This window comes from Erinaceus europaeus, chromosome 21 (assembly GCF_950295315.1).
Source record: "Erinaceus europaeus chromosome 21, mEriEur2.1, whole genome shotgun sequence".
Classification (NCBI taxonomy): domain Eukaryota; kingdom Metazoa; phylum Chordata; class Mammalia; order Eulipotyphla; family Erinaceidae; genus Erinaceus; species Erinaceus europaeus.
This window is the reverse complement of record NC_080182.1, coordinates 22,414,628-22,436,562: the sequence shown is the minus strand read 5'-3', so window position 1 is coordinate 22,436,562 and position 21,935 is coordinate 22,414,628. Positions and strand designations below refer to the sequence as shown.

At 42.6% G+C, this 21,935-nt stretch overlaps 1 protein-coding gene across 3 annotated transcripts in view; it reads right to left on the bottom strand.

The window, feature by feature from the left end:
* The window catches only part of FBXL2 (F-box and leucine rich repeat protein 2), a 54,425-nt gene that overhangs the window by 10,466 nt on the left and 22,024 nt on the right, over positions 1–21,935 (bottom strand). For 2 of the 3 annotated variants that reach the window (XM_060180496.1, XM_060180497.1), the window contains 10 exons: positions 19,829–19,903; positions 15,624–15,718; positions 10,046–10,114; positions 9,850–9,945; positions 8,937–9,063; positions 8,725–8,799; positions 5,895–6,025; positions 3,494–3,554; positions 1,720–1,764; positions 365–421 (listed from right to left, as the gene is read on the bottom strand). In XM_060180496.1, coding sequence (XP_060036479.1) covers positions 365–421; positions 1,720–1,764; positions 3,494–3,554; positions 5,895–6,025; positions 8,725–8,799; positions 8,937–9,063; positions 9,850–9,945; positions 10,046–10,114; positions 15,624–15,718; positions 19,829–19,903 — 831 coding nt within the window. Of the gene's footprint in view, positions 1–364; positions 422–1,719; positions 1,765–3,493; positions 3,555–5,894; positions 6,026–8,724; positions 8,800–8,936; positions 9,064–9,849; positions 9,946–10,045; positions 10,115–15,623; positions 15,719–19,828; positions 19,904–20,174; positions 20,230–21,935 lie in introns of all 3 variants that reach the window. The other variant, XM_007524037.3, reaches the window with a different exon arrangement.

The following is a 21,935-nucleotide window of genomic DNA, read 5'->3' as shown; positions in this document are numbered from 1 at the left end:
CTTTCTTTCTTTCTTTCTTTCTTTCTTTCTTTCTCTCTCTCTTTCTTTCTTTCTTTTTGGTAGGACAGAGAGAAACTAAGAGGTAAGGGGAAGATAGAGAGAATAGACACCTACAGACCTGCTTTATCATTTGTGAAGTGACCCCACTGCAGGTGGGGAGTTGGGGGCTCAAACCAGGATCCTTCCACTGGTCCTATGTGGGATTACCTCAGTGCACCACCACCACCCGGACCCCATAATAAATCTTTGAAACCAAGAATGAGGATGCCTTTCCAGAAACCCAAAGAGAGTCTTGCCATGGTAAGAGATCCCCAAGGAGAACATAATGTTAAAGCAAAACAAAACAGAACAACCTTGAACTCACCAGGGCCTGCAGGTTAGGACAGTGGACAGAGAGCTGGATGAGCGTGCTGTCGGTTATCTGCAAAGAAATGTGCTGGTGTCAGGGAGATGTCTACACAGAGCTCAGTAGCTGACCCTGGCTTCTGAATCAAAAAGTATGAGCAGGAGTTAAAAATGTGGCTCAGTGACCCGCTAGGGAAAAACAGAGACAGGCTGGGAGTATGGATCGACCTGTCAATGCCATGTCCAGCGGAGAAGCAATTACAGAAGCCAGACCTTCCACCTTCTGCACCCAAGAAAGACCTCTGGTCCATACTCCCAGAGGGATAAAGAACAAGGAAGTTTTCAATGGAGGGGATGGGATCTGGAACTCTGGTGGTGGGAATTATATGGACCTGTATGTACCCCTCAGCCCACCAGCTTGTTGATCATTATTAAATCACTGATAAAAATTTTTTTTTAAAAAAAGTGGCTCCAAGTTACACTTGGACTATACTCTCCTTTTTCTTTCTTTTTCTTTTTTTTTGCCAGAACCAGGGCCTCATGTAAGCAAGATTTCACTGCTTCAGGCCACTTTTTCATTCAGATAGAAAGACAGAGAGAGAGAAACAGACAGAGGTATAGACATCGAAGCACCAAAGCTTCTTCCATTTCCACAGCACCTCCTACATGGTGCCAGTAACCAAGACCAGATTGCATGGATGGCAGTGCGGGCACTCTACCCGGTGAGCTATTTCTCCAGACCCTAGAAATTCCTGTTTCCACCAGCATCCTCAAATCTGCCCATTTGTGAAATGGCAAAACTGTCCTTTGGTCCTGATGCTGGTGCTCCAGGTCTAAGGGTCAAGTGGTGAAAAGGAAGCAGGCGAGAGAGGTTCTCCAGGAATCTCCTTGCAGAAGTCACCTCATCCCTGACATGCAAGGTTATTACTCTATCAAGTTCTGAAGAGTCCTTTTTGTTTGCCTAGCAAAAGGCAGTGCTATCTCCTGAACTTCTCTGCTATAGTGCATTTATTTACTTGGTAGCACAGAGAGAAATTGAGAGGGGTGGGGGAAATGGAGAGTGAGAAAGAGAGATACCTGAAGTACTGCTTCACCAGTTGTGAAGCTACCAACCTAAGGGCTTGAACTGGCATCCTTGGGCATTGAAATGTGGGTGCTCAATTAGGTGCATCACTGCTGGAATTTGCTAGTTTGATGGCTCAGAACTGTTCAAAGCTTATGCATCCCATTCCTCAGCCCTCGCTCAATCTCAAGTCCTTATACCTACACAAGGGCAGGAGGGTCCTGGCCACAGTCAGCCAGCACCCTGGACCGAGCCTGGCTTTCTGGTGATGACTGAGAACAGTTCTGAGGGGCTGTTAGGAGTCCACTCACCAGGATACATTCTTCAAGATCCATCTTCTCCAGGTCATGGCAATTCTGCAAGAGTCCATAAGACATTCCCTTACTGGGAGGTCAGCGGTTATGGCAACCTTGCTGGCTTGCCTCATCTGTCTGAGTACTGGCCAGTACCCTTGTTCGCTTCCAATCAGGAGCTTGGCCTGTTCTAAAGTGACACAGTGAAATGTAACAACGTGAAGCACTGGAGGCCCAGGTCCAATCCCTAGTGCCACCGTAAGTCAGAGCTGGGCAGTGCTGTGGTAAAGTAAATGGTGCACTGAGCCGCACTCTGAGCAGGTTCTCCTTGAATTACATCCACCTTGGGAACAGGAAGGGGGCTACTCCGGGTTGCATTTCCTTCTCTCATTCTGGAAAGGGAGTTGTCTACATTTTGCCAGTGGCTAGTGGACACCACCATGTATATTTTAGGCAGAAAACAGATTCTGGAAGGAGTGGGGGTTAATTATGAGCCCATGTGGGCAATTGTGGGCAGGAGAAAGGTTTTGATAGGAGACAGAGCGATACAGCAACATCTCTAAGAGGACATGAAGTCCCAGCAGCAGGCCAGAGAGACACCTCTGGCGGGTGGTTCTTCCAGGGGTGTGTGTGTGTGTGTGTGTGTGTGTGTGTGTGTGTGTGTGTGTGTGAAGGGGGGATGTTATAGGGGGACCATATGAGGGAGGACTTCTCCCACTAGGGAGAAAGCTGCTCTCATTGTGTTCCTACCTGACCAATCAGAGTGAGGTCTAATAAGACCTCCCCAGAAAAAGTGCAGAATCTCTATTTCTTTTTTTTTAATTTTCTTTTTTCTTTTTTTAATATTTATTTATTCCCTTTTTGTTGCCTTCATTGTTTTATTGTTGTAGTTATTAATGTTGTTGTTGGATAGGACTGAGAGAAATGGGGGGGAGACAGAGCGGGGGAGAGAAAGATAGACACCTGCAGACTTGCTTCACTGCTTGTGAAGCGGCTTCCCTGTAGATGGGGGGGGGGGGGGGTAGGGGCTAGAACCGGAATCCCTAAACAGGTCCTTGTGCTTTGCATCATGTGCGCTTAACCTGCTGCGCTACTGCCCGACTCCCCAGAATCTCTATTTCTAATGAATCTGCCATTTCTTTCTTTCTTTTTTTTTTTTTTTGAATCTGCCATTTCTAAAGGCAGGTTTGTTTCATTTTGTTTTGCACACAGCCAAACCACCCCATGAATTAGGGAAGGTGGATTACAGTTTGGTTCTACTTATTTTTTTTTAAGGCCTGAAAGATGGTGGACGCAGTCTACAATAAAGAGCAGAAGGTGAAGGACACATTACTGCTCTGAAAGAGGTTTTGAAATCATGAACCTAACCAAACTAGTTGAGCAAGGATCTGGACTGTCAATGGACCAAGGCAACAAGCAGGTCATAGTCTGCCTGATGTATTTTGAACTTGCTTTTTCAGAGAGAAGCTTTTTTTTTTAACAATGTCATCTTGAAGGTTTTTTAAAAAATATTTATTTATTCCCTTTTGTTGCCCTTGTTTTACTGTTGTAGTAATTGTTGTTGTTATTGATGTCATCGTTGTTGGATAGGACAGAGAGAAATGGAGAGAGGAGGGGAAGATAGAGAGGGGGAGAGAAAGACAAACACCTGCAGACCTGCTTCACCGCCTGTGGGGAGCCAGGGGCTTGAACCGGGATCCTTATGCCGGTCCTTGTGCTTTGCACCACCTGCACTTAACTCACTGCGCTACCTCCTGACTCCCGGCTTTTGTTTTCTTTAAGCTCTCCTTACCCGAGCTAAAAGTGTAAAGCCTGCGTCCGTCAGATGGGAACACCGAGCAGCCTCCAATATCCTAGGAAGAAAGATACAGCCAAGAAAAGAGGAGTGATGGGTTAACAACAGAAACACACACTTCAGGATGCACACGGCATGTATTCCACTGTCTGACATGCTTTTGACTCCCGAGCACTGCTCTGCAGATCCTAAGTCTACATAGGCCTGCTACACAGATGAGGAGAACAAGGCTTAGGATCCCAAACTCCAAAGTACCCATCCAAACTTGAATAGTAAATCCAGGTATCTTCCCACAGGACACTGCTGCTGCTGCTGTTCCGAAATATCACTCTAACGTCTGGTGATTTTTAAGCATAATCAAAATGAATCATGAATTTTCACTCAACAAGATCGTCTTGGTAGATACTACATTTATTTAATTTTCCAAGTGCTCTAAAGAAAATTTAAAAATTGTAATCCATGAAAAAACATGAGTTGATTCTGAATATTCATACTTAATAAAAGTGGTCATGAGTGACATTTTTAAGTTAAAACTCCTTTACAATAATAATTTTAACTTTCTTTATGAACAGTTTTGATCACCCATGTTCCTTCCACTATACAGAAATACTGATGTTATCTAGAATCTTTTCTACTATAACAGTAAAAAAAAAAAAGTATAAATAAGAAGAATAAACAACATTACACTGTGTAAGGACCCAGGTTCAAGCCCCTGGTCCCCATCTGCAAGGGTAAAGCTTCACAAGTGGTAAAGCAGGGCTGCAGGTGTCTCTCTGTTTCCCACTCTCTCTCTCCCCTCTCAATTTCTGTCTCTATGTAATAATAAAAATAAATAAAATATTAAAAAAAATTCAGGGAGTTGGGCACTAGCACAGCGGGTTAAGCACAGGTGGTGCAAAGTGCAGGGACTGGCAAGGACTAGCATAGCATAAAGATCCCAGTTCGAGCCCCTAGCTCCCCACCTGCAGGGGAGTCGCTTCACAAGCGGTGAAGCATGTCTGCAGGTGTCTATCTTTCTCTCTCCCTCTCTGTCTTCCCCTCCTCTTTCCATTTCTCTCTGTCCCATCCAACAACAACCACATTAATAACAACAACAACAATAATAATTACAACAATAAAACAACAAGGGCAACAAAAAGGGAATAAATAAATAAATAAATAAATAAATAAATATTTTAAAAGAATAAATAAACAATCCTTAAAAGATATGTAATTAGTATAAACATGAGAAATGGATCAGTTTCACTGATGAGTAAATATCAAAGCAGGCTTTTCCCCCCTTTTTTCTCCATTATAAGGGAAAGAATTGCTGGTTCTGAAGTTAAACCCTACAAGTCCAAAATATAGTTTTCTTTTTCTTTTTTTTGTTTCTGAGTCTCAGTGCTGGCATGACTCCACTGCTTCTGGCAGCCACTTAAAAAACAATTCTTCTAGAGAGGGTGAGTGACAGAGACAGAGACAGAGACAGACAGAAGGATCTCGAGGCGCTACAGCACTGCTCTGCCTTTGCAGGCAAATGGCCCAGGACTCAGCCCCAATTCTTGCCCATAGTGGCATGTGCACTCTATCCGGAGAATCACCTGCTGGCCCTCCTAGTTTTACTTGTTACCATGTGACCTAGGATAAAAACTCAGGTCTCCTCCCCTCTCTTCCTTTAAAAAATTATTTACTTATTTATATTTATCAGAGCATATGGAGTGACATATGGACTAATCTGGGAGCTCAGAGCATGGGCAAAAAAGACTTTTTGCATTAGCTATTATGTTATCTCCTCAGCCCTGTTGTGATTTTCTCTGAGTCTCAGTTTTTCTTCTGCAGAAAACAGTGAAAATAAAGCAGCTACCTCCCAGAGAAGCAGCCACGAGTTCAGTTATATGTTCAGTATGATTAGGATTAATGTAGTTATGATTAACCCTGTTACAATATTCAGTGCTATCTCATGAATCAAAAATAAATCATTATTTGTTAAAATTAAATGTGATGAGATATACAAAAGGTAAATAAGAAAGAAGTTGTAATTTATCCCCATTCTGTTCCTTGATAGCTGGCTTAAAGGAGAACCTTTTGGCATCTAGATGTGAGGTTATTATTCTGCTTGCTAGATCACTCTGAGATCAAATAACAGCAGGATATATAGCAAGTTGTGTGTAAGTGTGTGCAATGCATCCAGAAATTAAAATGCAGATGCCTCGGTGGTAGGCAGCCTGGGTCTATGCTAGGTGAGCTGGCTCAAGCACTGTCCCACCCCAAGCCATCCACCAAAACCAACAACACACCCACTGCCTCCTCTGCCACTGCTCATTCTACCTGTTGGCAAGCCTTTCCCCTCCTGCAGGAAGCCCTCCGGGCTAGCCCAGTCAAGCTCTGAGCTGCAAAACAGGAAGCATGATACACTCACTGAAGTCTCGGGCAGTTCAAAGCCAGGGCTGTGAGAGAGGCATCTGTGAGGTTGCCGCAGCCTGAGAGGCAGAGGGCCTGCAGCTGGTTGCATCCCCGGCAGATCTGCACCACACCTTCATCCGTGATGCGCTGGGGGAGGACAAGACAGGGGTGCGAATCAGAAGGCGTCTGCCATACCAAGATGGGAGCAGCAGAGAAAATGGTACCTGCTGTTGGCTGGTTAGTTTTGGTTTCCATCAAAAAATAAGGTAATAGGGCACTGGGCGGTGGCGCGGTAGGTTAAGTGCACGTGGTGCGAAGCCCAAGGACCCGCTTACGGCTTAACCAGCCCTGTTCGAGCCCCGGCTCCCCACCTGCAGGGGCATGGCTTCTCAAGCGATGAAGCAGGTCTGCAGGTGTCTACTTTTCTCTCCACCTCTCTGTCTTCCCCTCCTCTCTTGATTTTCTCTCTATCCTATCTGACAGCAATACCAATAATAATACTAACAACAACAATAATAACAACAGCAACGATAAACAACAAGGGTAAGAAAAGGAAAAAAATAGCCTCCAGGAGCAGTGGATTCATAGTGCAGGCACCGAGCCCCATCGATAACCCTGGAGGCAAAAAAAAAATTAATTAAGGTGATAAAAATAATAATAAGGCAATGATGAGGTAAGGTGGTGGCACACCTGGCTAAGTGCAAGGACACAGGTTCAAGCCTCTGGTCCCCACCTGCAGGGAGACAGCTACAGGATGAAGCACAGCTGCAGGTCTCTCTATTTACCCTTCCCCTCTCAATTTCTCTCTATCTCTATCTAATATGCTTCTGTATATCTGCAGCACGCCATCTTTCACTTCTATTATTTTATCCACTGAGACACTGTGAGAGGTATCACTGGTCTCCAGTATATAAATCAAAAACAAACAAAAGACACTAACACATTATCATGAGCTTTTCATGTTAATGATTAATTCATAATATACCTGATTGATTATCTGTGTTTTTTTTTAAAGGCTTTGTTTTATGTTAATCTTGGGGGGGGATATCAACTTTTTTTCATTAAGTGTGATACCTTTTCAGTAAGAAAGAGACCAGAGCACTGCTCTGGTATATGTGGTGCAAGGGATCAAACCTAGGTCTTCACACATGCAAGTCTTGCACTCTCTCCACTGAGCCACACTCCTGGTCACTGTGATCTCTGTTCTTTCATCTTGTAGCTGAGAGATCATATAAAGACATAAGATAAGATACAATGGTGCGGGAGTCGGGCGGTAGCGCAACAGATTAAGCACACGTGGCGCAAAGCACAAGGACCGGCGTAAGGATTCCGGCTTGAGCCCCCAGCCCCCACCTGCAGGGGGGTCACTTCACAGGCGGTGAAGCAGGTCTGCAGGTGTCTATCTTTCTCTCCTCCTCTCTGTCTCCCTTCCTCTCTCCATTTCTCTCTGTCCTATCCAACAAAGACTACATCAATAACAACAACAATAATAACTACAACAACAATAAAAAAAACCAAGGGCAACAAAAGGGAATAAATAAAATTTTAAAAAATGTTTTAAAAGGGTGGGGGTATAGCATAATGGTTATGCAAAGAGACTTTTGATGCCTGAGTTCAAGGTTCAATCCTCCACACCGCCATAAGACAGAGCTGAGCAGTGCTCGGGTTACAAAAAAAAGATGTTAAAAAAACAATGCAGTTGTGCACGTAGCCCAGGAGGTGGTGTGACTTGTCAGCCTGAGGCCCCAAGCTTAATCCCTCGCACAATGTATGCCAGAGTGATCCCCTCAATTTCTCAATTTCTCTCTTGTAAATAAATATTTTTTTCTTTTTATAAAAAATAAAATATTTATTTATTGATGAGAGGAAGAAAGAGAGTCAGAGTCCTCTCACAGAGTCTGCACATAAGAGTATACAGAATCTGACATAATATAAATGGTGGCAACTGAACTCAGGACTTCATGCTTGAGAATGCACTGCTTTATTCGCTGAGCCATCTCCTGGGCTGACCTGATATGACCAAGGTCAATGTCCTGATCAGACCTGATGGAGAGAAGAAAGTTTATGTTTGACTGGTTCCTAATCATGATGCCATCAATGCTGTCAAAAAAAAAAAAAGTTGGGATTATCTAAACTGAATCTAGCTGGCTAATTCTTGATTTTTCTTTTTCTTTTTTTTTAATTGGGGAATTAATGTTTTACATTCAACAGTAAATACAATAGTTGTACATGCATAACATCCCCCAGTTTCCCATATAACAATACAACCCCCACTAGGTCCTCTGAATCCTTCTTGGACCTGTACTCTCTCCACCCACCCACCCCCACCCCAGAGTCTTTTACTTTGGTGCGATACGCCAGTTCCAGTTCAGGTTCTACTTGTGTGTTTTGTTTGTTTGTTTTTTCCGATCTTGTTTTTCAACTTCTGCCTGAGAGTGAGATCATCCCATATTCATCCTTCTGTTTCTGACTTATTTCACTTAACATGAATTTTTAAAGGTCCATCCAAGAAGATTTTTATTTTTCTTTATTCCTTCCTTCCTTCCTTCCTTCCTTCCTTCCTTCCTCCCTTCCTTCTTTTCAGCACTGCTCTATTCTGGTTTATGATGGTACTGGGGATTGAATCTGGGAGTTTAGAGCCTCAGTCGTGAAAGTAATTTTGCATAGCCATTATGCTGTCTTCACAGACCTGGCTGGTTGTTTTTAAATAGTTTTTTTCATTATTAAAAAATAATAAGAGTGCAGTGATAATCCCACCTGCCTGGGATCTTCATAATGGTCCACAAATAGCAGATTCCTAAGGAACATAGGACAGGAGGGTGGTTACAGACAATCAAGCTACTTACTGAGCAGGACTGTAAGTTGAGGCTCACAAGCTCATGGCAGTAATTCTGAATGTGTTTCAGAGCTTCATCTTCCAACTGAATGGACAGAGAACACAAGAGGAGGATGGGACTCAGGTAAGGAAATAATGGGTGTCAAGAAAAATGCTACATGCATCCTGGTGAAGTGCCCACACCTAACACATAAGATAAGCACAGCTACGTGGACCTGGTACCTGTGTGCAGCCTCTCAGGAGCAGAGCTTTCAAGCCCTGGCAACCGCGCACCAGCGCCTCGATGCCATCCTTTGTGATCTGATCACACCAAGAGAGGTTCAGGTACTCCAGGTTTCGACAGCCTTCACTGAGCGAACGAGAAACAAAAGCAACCGTGTGCAAGCCCTCCTACAGTGATTTTTTTTTTAAAGAAAATGTTTGTTGGGGAGTTGGGTGGTAGTGCAATGGGTTAAGTGCACGTGGTGCAAAGTGCAAGGACCAGCATAAGGATCCTGGTTCTAGCCCCTGTCTCCCCACCTGCAGGGGAGTCGCTTCACAAGTGGTGAAGCAGGTCTACAGGTGTCTGTCTTCTTCTACCCCTCTCTGTCTTCCCCTCCTCTCTCCATTTCTCTCTGTCCTATCCAAGAATGCTGACATTAATAACAATAGTAATAACTACAACAATAATACAACAAGGGCAACAAAAGGGAATAAATATTTTTTAAAAAGAAAATGTTGATTTTAATTTATTTATTAGGATAGAGACAGAAATATTGAGATAGATAGATAGATAGATAGATAGATAGATAGATAGGGGTCCCTGCAGCATTATTTCACGGCTTCTGAAGCTCCCCCCTGCAAGTGGAGACTAAGGGTCTGAAGCTGGGTCCTTCTGCACTGTAATGTGTGCGCTCAACTGCCTCCTCCTACAGTGATTTTATTACTAACTCGGAGGGCTGTAAATGACAGGCGATTCAGATGAGATGACTGACTGAGTCACCTTTTACCTACATCATCAGAAAGGCTTCAGCCATAGCAGAAAGACTATCTATAGCTTTGGGTTCTTTCTCTTGAAAACACACACACACACACACACACACACACACACACACTCACTCACTCACACACACTCACTCACTCAACTCACTCTTACCTGATCCCCTTTAAGGAGCTATTTGTAATGGACACACAGGAGGTCAGATCCAGATGCTTCAGCTTGGAACAGAATCTGCTAAGGCTATAACACGTGCTGGAGAAGAACAGAAGTACTAAAGATATTTTCAACTATGTGTCTCACCCTTTCCTCTACCCAAGGCCTATCTGTCACCAAACTCATTGTAATCCCTTACCTGTCAGTGATTTTTGTGCACCCGTTGAGATTTAGATGTTCAATGTTTCGACAGTTCTGTGCAAAGGTCCTAAAAAGAGGAAAACATCTTAAAACTACCTGTGAAATGACCAGGCAGCCACTAGAGGGCATATGTAAACATTCACACATGCTTCTCAAACTGACAATTTTATTGTACAAAGGACACCCAGCATGAGATCTACTCTGCTGAAACATTTAAGAGTACAGTATGTTATTGCTAACTACAAATACTAGTCTCTCTAGCCTTTAGTACACGCACGCACACACACACACCACTGCTAACTACAAATACTAGTGCTCTCTAGCCTTTAGTACACGCACACACACACACACACACACACAAACACACACACACGTCAGCAGGGCCTCCTGTCACAGCGCATTCACAACTTCTGCACCTTGCCAGTGACCTCAGAGTAGAGGCCTTGCTCTGTCTCTCCCACTCTCAAGTCCACTGCTCCTGGCAGCCATTTTTTCTTTCTCTCTCTCCCTCTTTCTCCCCTCCTTTCTTCTTCTTCTTCTTTTTTTAAAATATTCTTTTCTTTCTATTTTATTTGATGAGATAGAAACTGCAAGTGGCAGGGAAGATAGGGAAAAAGAAAGACAGACACCTGCAGCTCTACTTCACCCTGCAGATGGGGAGCGGGGTGTCGTGTGCACTCAACCGGGTGAGCCACCCCCACCTGAGCATGTGTTCTAGGACTGAACCTCGACGCCTCCAGGTAGTGTCCACGCAACACGGAATGTCTTCTCAAACCAGATGTTACTCTCTTCTCCTCTTTCTGAATTACTAGCACTATCTATATGTACCATTATGGGAATGAAAAATATAAAGAACACAAAAATAGCTCTGCAAGTGTTTGAAAATGGAATTTCAACAAAGGTACAAATGTACAAAAGCAATTCAGTGAAGAAAGACTGGTCATTTCAAAATATTTTGAAATATGGAGCTAGGACACCAAAGGTAAGAAGAAAAAAAAAAGACAAGTTTGGCCTATATCTCATACATTATACAACAATCAACTCCAAATGGATCACAGAACTAAGCTACATGTAGAAGAAAACAGAAAATACATGGTCTTGGGAAAAACTGAAACTCTGAAAAAACACCAAAAGCTTCATTCATAAAGGAAAAAAGAAATCAGTGAACTTCATTAAATTTAGGATATTATTTTCAAAATACAGTTAAGATAAAAAAAATTAAAAAAAGAAGAATGGGAGTCGGGCTGTAGCACAGCGGGTTAAGCGCAGGTGGCGCAAAGCACAAGGACCGGCATAAGGATCCCGGTTCGAACCCCGGCTCCCCACCTGCAGGGGAGTCGCTTCACAGGCGGTGAAGCAGGTCTGCAGGTGTCTATCTTTCTCTCCCCATCTCTGTCTTCCCCTCCTCTCGAGATTTCTCTCTGTCCTTTCCAACAACGACAGCAACAACAACAACAACAACAACAATAAACAAGGGCAACAAAAGGGAAAAAATAAGCTTCAGGAGTAGTGGATTCATAGTGCAGGTACTGAGCCCCAGTGATAACCCTGGAAGCAAAAGAAAAAAAAAATCTAGGGGGTCGGGCGGTGGCACAGTGGGTTAAGCGCATGTGGCGCAAAGCGCAGGGACCGGCGTTAAGGATCCCGGTTCGAGCCCCCAGCTCCCCACCTGCAGGGGAGTCGCTTCACAGGCGGTGAAGCAGGTCTGCAGGTGTCTATCTTTCTCTCCCCTTCTCTGTCTTCCCCTCCTCTCTCCATTTCTCTCTGTCCTATCCAACAACAATAATAACTACAACAATAAAACAACAAGGGCAACAAAAGGGAATAAATAAATAAAATAAATATAAAAAAATAAAAAAGAAAAAAGAAGAAGAAGAAGGATCCTGGTTCAAGCCCCCGGCTCCCCACCTGCAGGGGAGTCACTTCACAGGCGTTGAAGCAGGTCTGCAGGTGTCTTTCTCTCCCCCTCTCTGTCTTCCCCTCCTCTCTCCACCTCTCTCTGTCCTATCCAACAAAGACTACATCAATAACAACAACAATAATAACTACAACAACAATAAAAAATAACAACAAGTGCAACAAAAGGGAAAATAAATAAGTAAATAAATATAAAAAAAGAATAAACCATAATCTGGGAGAAAATCTCTGCATAGCACATATTTGATAAGGGACTTATATCTAGAATAATATTAACAACTCTTCAATTTCAATGGCAAGGCAATAAATGATCTAATGAAAAAAATAGGCAAGAGATTTGAACAGACATAGGGGTGGTTGTCTGGGAGGTAGGGCTTTGGACTCACAAACATGAGGTCCTGAGTTCGATTCCTGACACCACGTATGCCAGAGTGTCCTGGCCCTTCTCTCTCCTCTATCCATCTTTCTTTTGTGAAACGAATAAATATCTTAGGGCTGGGGAGACAGCATAATGGTTATGTAAAAGACTTTCATGCCTGAGGCTCCAAAGTCCCAGGTTTAATCCCCAGCCCCACCATAAACCAAAGTTGAGCAGTGCTCTGGTAGCTGTGTGTATCTTTCTCTCTGTGTCTCTTTCATTAAAAATAAGTAAATAAAAATTTTTTAAAAAAAGAAATGAATAAATATCTTAAGAGTATAGGGGGTCAGTGCTGTAGCACAGCAGGTTACAAGCACATGGCTTGAAGCACAAGGACTGGCGGAAGGTTCCTGGTTTAAACCCCCAGCTCCCCACCTGCAGGGGAGTCGCTTCACAAGTGGTGAAGCAGGTCTGCAGATGTCTATCTTTCTCTCCCCCTCTGTCTTCCCTTCCTCTCTTGATTTCTCTCTGTCCTATCCAACAATGACAGCAGTAACAACAATAATAATAACAATAAGGGCAACAAAAGGGGGAAAAATAGCCTCCAGGAGTAGTGGATTTGTAATGCAGGCACTGAGCCACAGCAATAACCCTGGAGGCAAAAAATAAATAAATAGTATATGCGTGTGGGTAGCAAAAAAGTACCTAATAAAGCGATGCCCAACAGTACTATTTATTAGAGAAATGCGATTAGAACCACAACAAGCAGCTGGGGAAATGGCTCAACTGGCAGAGCACTGGACTTGTGGACCTGAGGTTCCCAGCTCAAGTCCCCACTGCTACATATGCCACTGCACTGATTCTCTAGTCTCTCTCTCTAACACACCTTCACATTTGTAATAAGGTAAATCTCTTTAAAATCTCTATTCATTCATTTATTATGAGAGAGACAGAGGGAGAGGGAGAGGGAGAGAGCAGAGTACTGTTCAGCTCTGTGTTCAGGGACCACAGCTGGCACTCTAATAGGGGGAATCTACTGCTCTGGCCCAGTCAGTCTGAAAGGAAGTCTCCCGGCAGCCTAGCCACAAAGATGACAAGGCCACAGTGAGACGCCATTACCCATGTCTATTAAAACGCTAAGATTAAAACCGAAATTGGGAGTGCTACATGCTGGGAAAGATGTAACAGACTGGGAAGTACCACGACTCTCAGGGAATGTGCAATAATAGTACGACTTCTTTGAGAAGTATTTTACAAGTTTCGTTTTTCTTTCTTTCTTTCTCTCTCTCTCTCTTTCTTTCTTCCTTTCTTTTTAAAGATTTTCTTGACTTTATTTGTTAGTAAAGAGAAACTGAGAGCAAAGGAGAAGAGTGTAGGAGTGACAGAGCGACACCTGCAGCACCGCTTCATCGCTTGTGTAGCTTTTCCCCTGCAGGTGGGAGCTGGGGCCTTGAACTTGCGTCCTTATGCACTTCAATCAGGTGCACCACCACCCGACTCCTTCACTCCAGAATACTTATTTATTCATTTATTTTTCATTTCAACTTTTATTTTATTTGATAGAACAGACAGAAATTGAGAAGGAAGGGGGTAGGAAGAGAGAGAGGAAAAAAAAACCCTGCAGCACTGCTTCACCACTTGCGAGGCTTTCCTCCTGCAAGTGAAGACTGGGGGCTTAAACCTGGGTCCTTATGCATGGTAATACATGCACTTCGCCAGGTGCGCCACCACCCAGCCCTGCTCCATAATATTTAAAGTTAGTGGTAGGGCCCGGGTGGTGGTGCACCCGGTTAAGCGCACACATTACAGTGCACAAGCACCTGAGTTCGAGCCCCCAGTCCCCACCTGCAGGGGGAAAGCTTTGCAAGTGGTGAAGCAGGGCTGCAGGTGTCTCTCTGTCTCTCTCCCTCTCTATCTCCTCCTTCCCTCTCAATTTCTGGCTGTCTCTATCCAATAAAGAAATAAAGATTTTTTTTAAAGTTAGTGTTTTCATCCTTCTAAGATGCTATTAATCAATTTTCTTAGTATTTGTTGTAGCAGATGTCTCCACAACAAATGCTATTGCCCCAAAACATTACATATTGAATATTCTTATCAGTGACTGGCAACTAATATACACATGGTAATGATGAGATCTGCAAGATTCAAGTCCAGTCCAGGATGCTAGGGGGCAGTGTGTGTTGAAATTAGCTAACCTCAAACAATATAGAGGTCATAAGGATACATACATAAAGATTTTAGACATGTATGTCTCCAGGAAAATGCAAAGCACGGTCAAGGAGATAGCTCACTTAGTGGAGTACAATATGTCACCATGCCTCAGGACCCAGGTTCAAGCCCAGTGCTAGCACATCAGAAGTACCATGCAAAAGAGAAGCTTCATGAAAAGTGGAGTGATGCTATGGTGTGTCTCCTTTCTCTGTGTCCCTCACTCTCTGTCTCTCATCCTCTATTTGGAAAAAAGAAATGGGGGGGGGGATAATGTACCAGTGCAATGACACTGTACAAGTGAGAAGCACGAAAAGCAAACCTCAAAGAAGATTCTTAGAATTTCCAACAATGGCTATCTCACAAGAGGTCCCAACATTTGGTTGGCTCACATAGGCTGTTAACTAGAAAATGGATCTAATAATGACTAAGCAAGATTCTACATTCTGCTTAGGTTGTTTTGAAAGCTTTTCTCAGCTAGTGTCATGTATGTAAAAAGGTAACCACTACTATGAGAAACTAGTAAGATGGGAAGTGGACAACAGAACAGGAAAGAAGTGAAGCGACACTGACGCGGTCTTGGCTCCAAGGCAGGCATTTCATGTGATGCCCATGGCGTTCCCATGGAGGAGGAATAAATGATCACTTTGGGTTTTGTCTGTTTCTTAAATTTTTTTATTATCTTTATTTATTTACTGGATAGAGACAGTCAGAAATCAAGAGGGGAGAAACAGAGACAAAGAGACACCTGCAGTGCTATTCCACCACTTGCAAAGCTTCCCCTGCAGGTGAGGACCAGGGGCTTGAACCTGGGACCTTGTGCATTGTAACATGTGTGCTCAACCAGGTGTGCCACCAACTGGCCTCTAAATGACCACTTTGCAGAAGAGAGAACTGACAGCCAGGGAAGTGAAACAATTCTCTCCACTATCATATCCTTTATAACAACAGAAATCAGTTTCAAGCGTGGTTCTCTCATTATCCATATCACCAGAGAAAGAAGTTGATAGCACAAAGGTACACAACACACTCGACTTATCTTTGCTGATGACACTGTCAACTACTAGCGTCTCTGAGAGTGCATTCAACCTACTTTAAGGAGGAGTCCCCAACGCCGATGCAGCCCCGCAAGCTGAGCTTCCTCAGGAACCCACCGCAGCGCTTTGATATATTTTCCACCACTCGACCCTTGAATGAACAAAGTCGGAAGAAAATCTATTCATATGCTATTTCTCTAACAGCGTCACAGCCCCCAAGTGAAGAACTAAATGTTTGTCTAGGTTTAGCAGATGATCCTTGGGAGCATTCCACCAGCATCACTTCTGACCCTGGCACATAAACAGCTGCAAACATTAAAATATGTTCTCATAACTGTACCCTTCTGAACCCATAATCTTGTCAACCATTATTAAATCATGAATATAAAAAAGCATGAAATGCACTTTCAGAAGTGTATACTACTTTTTGAACATCTTAACTCTATAGTTGAGGCTTCCTTTGCTCACCAATCAGAAGGCTTTTCAGGTCAGCTGTGCCAACACTGGCTTCTGGGCAGATATCTAAAACTCTGTTGCTTAGAAGAAATTCTCTGGGCTGGGGAGACAGTATAATGGTTATGCAAAAGACTTTTCAAAGTTCCAAGTTCAATCCCCAGCACCACCATAAGCCAGAGCTGAGCAGTGCTCTGGTAGCTCTGTGTGTGTTTTTTTTTTTAATTTTTTAAATATTTATTTATTTTTTGTTGTCTTTGTTTTTCATTGTTGTTGTAGTTATTATTGTTGTTGTTGATGCCATCATTGTTAGAGAGGACAGAGAGAAATGGAGCGAGGAGGGGAAGACAGAGACGGGGAGAGAAAGATAGACACCTACAGACCTGCTTCACCGCCTGTAAAGTGACTCCCCTGCAGGTGGGGAGCCAGGGGCTCAAACCAGGATCCTTCCACCAGACCCTGTGCTTTGCACCACATGCACTTAACCCGCTGTGCTCCCACCCGACTCCCTGTATGTATCTTTCTATATCTCTCTGTCATTAAAAATAAATAATTACGATCCTTTCAAGGGCCTTACCCTTACTATAAAGTAGCAATGGTAGTAACTACCTCACTCTCCAAAGGGAGGCTGGGTCAGCCTACTCTACCACTCGAGGAAGAGGAAGACTGTTCCTGAAATGAGTGCAGCCTAGAATGTTCTCAGCTATGACCATGGATTATGAGCTCAAACTGACAGGGACTCAGAGGTTACACAGGCTCCTGTGCTAAATATAAATATAAATATAAATATAAATATAAATATAAATATAAATATAAATATAAATATAAATATAAATATAAATATAAATATAAATATAAATATGCCCTAGGTCAGATCAACTGGGTAAACAGTTAATGGTATTTATATACTTTCCTCATGTCTGAGAGCTATTCTCTGCCCTATTCTCATGTTAGCTATCAAGCTTAGGCAAAATTTACTAAAGTCATGGGCCCCTTGAAACATACCTTAAATAGAATTCCACATCAAGATACCTAATCTCATCTGCTCTATTACTACTTTTTGGTTACTGTTTACTAAACATTTTGTTCTGCTTTATATCTTACTGCCTTTCAGCCACCAAGTTGCAGATACTATGATTCCATCCTGACCTCCGTGGGCAGACGACCTCACCAATGTGTCCTGGAACCTCACTTCTCCAGAGCCCTACCGCACTAGGGAAAGATAGAAACGGGCTGGGAGTATGGATCAAGCAGCCAATGTCCATGTCCAGCAGAGAAGCAATTACAGAAGCCAGAACTCCCATCTTTTGCATCCCATAAAGAATTTTGGTCCATACTCCCAGAGTAGGAGAAATGTTAGGGGAAGATGACCAGACAGCTCTGAACTCCAACTCCACCAGGACCCAGAGAGAGAAAAGGAAAAAAGGACATTCTGAAGAGGTAGTGGGTGTGGGTTTGACTTGGAGGGGAAGAGGGCAGGTCAGTGGAAAAAAAAAAAAGGGCAAATGTATATAAATACAGACAGGTAGTTATAGAAATAATAGTCAACTCATGCCTGTGACCTTTGGAGGATTACTGCAGTTTCCAATGCAGGGAATGAACTGCTACAGTCATCAGTTAACTTATTAAAACAACTAACACAGAGTAGTGTTATTTACCCCCAAAGAGTATTTCTTTTTTTTTCCATTCTTTAATATTTTATTTATTTTATTTTTGAGAGAAATGCAGACACACACACACACACACACACACACACACACACACACAGAGAAACACCAGAGCACTGCTCAGCTCTGGTTTATGGTGGTGCAGGGGATTAAACCTGGGATTTAGGAGCCTCAGGTATGAGAGCTGTTTGCATAACCATTATGCTATCTCCCACCCAAGAGTATTTCTTTTTTCTTGCTCTCTCTCTCTCTTTTTTTTTTTTTTTTACCAGAGCACTGGCTCAGCTCTGGCTTATGGTGGTACAGGGGATTGAACCTTGGACTTTGGAGCCTCAGGTATGGGAGTCTCTTTGCATAACCATTATGCTATCTACCCCTGCCCCAAGTATTTCTTTTAATACCTGAATTTTAAAGTTTTTAATGTGCCTTCCAAAATGTTGTACAGTTTTGGGGAAAGTATCAAAGAAAACTGAGGAAGAGACAGAAAAAATATTTTGCAAAAAAATATTTATAGTGACTCTTCTTTGGCTAGTAGACTAGACCATCATTTTAAGAATTCAATGCTCTGCTCAACATCACTAGAGAGACATAATGAACACAGACCTGGAGGTTATTAGTCTGAAGAGAAATGACATAATCTGGTATGCAATGTCAGCATGCTTGGATGGGGGCATTATTGCAACAAGGGTCTGAAAAGAGCATTGAAGAAGGACTAATTCAGGACCTCGGCCCAAGTCAAGAACTTGAGCTCATATAGAACCAGAGGCCTCTGCCCCCTGCCAAGCTCAGAGCAGCACAGCATGAGCGAGCGGGAGGAAGCCAACTGTGAGGAACTGTGCTTACTGTGCTCACCCCATTTGATGTAGGCACTGTGCTCCACTGGGTGTGAGATCAGAACACAGACTGAAGCAGCAAGTACCCTAGAGGAGGAGGTGAAGGACTTCCATGACTAGCCATCGGTTCTTCTAGTTAACACCAGGCTAAGTAACTCAAGGAAATTGTTTGGTCCCATTTCACTTTTGAAAGAACTCATCATTTTTTTTCTTTTTCTTTTTCTTACCAGAGCACTGTTCAGCTCTGGCTTATAGTGGTGCAGGGGCTAGAATTTGGGACTTTGGAACCTCAGGCATGATAGTCTGTTTGCATAACCATTATGCTATTACCCTCCACCCAAAAAAACTCATCTTCTTATCCACAAAGGTACACATAATACTTTGGTCAAACTCTTGATGAAAACGCTTTGTAAGTAACTTAACTCCTATAGTTGAGCTGCCTAAACCAGACAGAACATGAGGTTTTACTGAGCTAACTAACACTTCCGAATCACTAGACCCTGGAAGCACCATTCAAGGTCATTACTATGTGCAGTTGTATAGAGCTTCTATGACTGCCTTCTCTTTTTGGTTAGAATTTGGTAATAATATTAAAGCTGCTTCAAAAGAAAATTTCCTGTTTGCTCAGTATTACCTCTATTAAGTGGATATATTTACATATTCTTTGATGGATACAACAGAATCCTAGAATTATAACTGGCTGTAGAGACTAGTTTCATTCTTTATTTTACAAAAAGAGATACTGAGGCACTGAAGGGATAAACTGGGGTGACGTCTCAGGTCTCCAACCTCATCTGAAGCCTATGCTTCTGTCATCTCTCTCCTCTTACTGCTGAATTAAATTCTTGGTGAACCTTTCAGATCAATAATTATTTGTCAAGACTCTCTTAAGGTTAAAGTATTGAAATAGGTGCTAATAATGGAGGTGTGAGACTTAAAGCTGAGTGGTAATACAGATTATTAACACAAACAAAAGGAGAAGTAATCTGCAATGGACACAGAGTAAAAAGTAAAATACAGATTTCTCTTCTCCCCCCAGAGCACTGCTCAGCTCTGCCTAATGGTTGGTGTTTGAACCTGGAACCTCAGAGCTTCAGGCATGAGTCTTTTTGCATACCCATTGTGCTATCTCCCCTGCTCAGAGAATTTTGGCCTTGATGTATGCAAATACTTTCCAGATTTTTTTCTCCCTCTTTATACTTGGCACCTTAATAGTAAGTCTAGATGCAGCAAAATAAAAGAACAAGGGAGAGTGAGCAGTTTACTAATGTATTTTTTAGTCTTTTGTTGAAAACAAGGTTAACTTACCTCGACATCTGTTTGAAAGTTAAAAAGGTCTATTCTTTGCCAGTTGCTTCCATCGAGGGCTAAGATGTTCCAAGCCTGGGAGGTAAGAGAAAAAGAATGAGGCACTGGAGTGAGGAAGACATTTAATGAGATAGTTAAAGAAACTCTTAATTTAACCTTTGCATTCCCAAACTTCTTCTTGATATACATTAAGTTGATACAATCAAGTGAAGAATTACTGTAACACTGTGTTATGCTAAATATAGATGAGGACATTGAAATTTTTAACAGCTTATTTGAACTAAATCTCATCCTCATTGAAGTAAAAGGTGACGTTTATTGATTAAGAATCTGGTTAATACACTACCTTGGAAATCTGTGCACATCGGCACAAAGTTACTATATCCAAGAAGGAAAATATTCTAGGAAGAAAGGGGAAAAAACAGAAATGAGATGGTATTAATAATTTCATTTCTAATTTCAAAGATAAAATCTAATATACCATCTGGATAGATCATAACTTTTTTTCAAGACTCTTGAATTTGCAATATACAAGTGTACCTTTGAAACTACTCTGAAATATTAAATATTTAAGTATGCCAAAGTAATTTTAGACACACTACACAAATCCCCTCAAAACAGAACTCATTCAATTTTTATTTCCTTGATTCTGAGATAGACACAGAGCATTTGGTTATAGCTAGTTCTCTTCAAGGATCAATTCTCTAGTCTCCCGGACACTTGCCCAGTGAAAGTCAATGCTTCTTTTGATGGTAGGTACACCAAACAGACTTCGATGCCTGATAATCAGAAATGGCACAGCCAAGAAAAGCCCCACAAAACATACTCAGTTTTGACATTTTTGTCCACAGGACAGAAAGACGTAGCTTATTATTTAGCTATGCCTGTAAGTGGCCATTATTTTTCCAAAGCAAACGTCAAGAAGCCAACAAGGATGGGAAAGATGGATGGAAATGGAAGAAAGCAAAAAGTAAATTGACGTCCATAATGCCCCTGGGAGAAGCAGTAGCTATCAGCAAGTTAGGAGTCTAAATGAGGTCCTGACATGCTGCTGGTGACGGAACAGTGGAAAGTCCATATGTGAGCAGGAGTGTAGTGAATTGACAGTTGACAACTTATCAGCAGCTTTTCCTGAGAAGCAGGGGAGATGCAGTTGAGATCAAAGACAATAATAAGATCTTGATTTTCATGGGTAGAAGGAGGAGAGGAAGTAATAGGGCAGTGACCATGTATAAAGCCCTTGAAAATTCTTCAGAGTCAACAGTCAGTTGTGAGCTGGGAATCCGTGGGCTCAGGGAAGGATCCATAAAATCCCAGGGTTTTACCCTACAACAATGCACCTGCCGGCAGCATCATAGGGCTAGTAAGCAGGTACCATTCTACAAACATGGATTCTAATAATTTCCCAGAAAAAAGCAAAGGGTATAGGCATAAAGGGTTGCACTAACCTCAAAATGTTTAGTGGAACTTTGTACACAGGAAAATGCTAGTGGCTTCAAATTTCTATTATTATTACTTTTTAAAATTACATTTATTTATTTATTTTTGCCTCCAGGGCTATTGCTGGGGCTCAGTGCCTGCACCACGAATCCACTGCTCCTGGAGGCCATTTTTTCCCTCTTTTGTTGCTCTTGTTGTAGCCTTGTTGTGGTTATTATTGTTGTTGTTGATGTTGTTCATTGTTGGATAGGATAGAGAGAAATGGAGAGAGATGGGGAAGACAGAGGGGGAGAGAAAGACAGACACCTGCAGACTTGTTTCACCGCCTATGAAGCGACTCCCCTGCAGGTGGGGAGCCGGGGGCTCAAGCCAGGATCCTACCGCTGGTCCTTGCACTTTGCACCATGTGCGCTTAACCCACTGCGCTACCACCCAACCCCCAATTATCTTTATTTTATCTACTGGATAGAAATAGCCAGAAATTGAGAGGGAAGGTGGTGATAGAGAGGGAGAGAGACACCTGCAACACTGCCTCATCACTTGCAAAGCTTCCCCCCTTAGGTGGGGACCAGGGGCTCAAACCCTGGTCTTTGTGCATTATAACATGTGCACTCAACTTAGTGTGCCACCACCACTCCACTTCAAATTTCTTTAAAGGAATAGAACA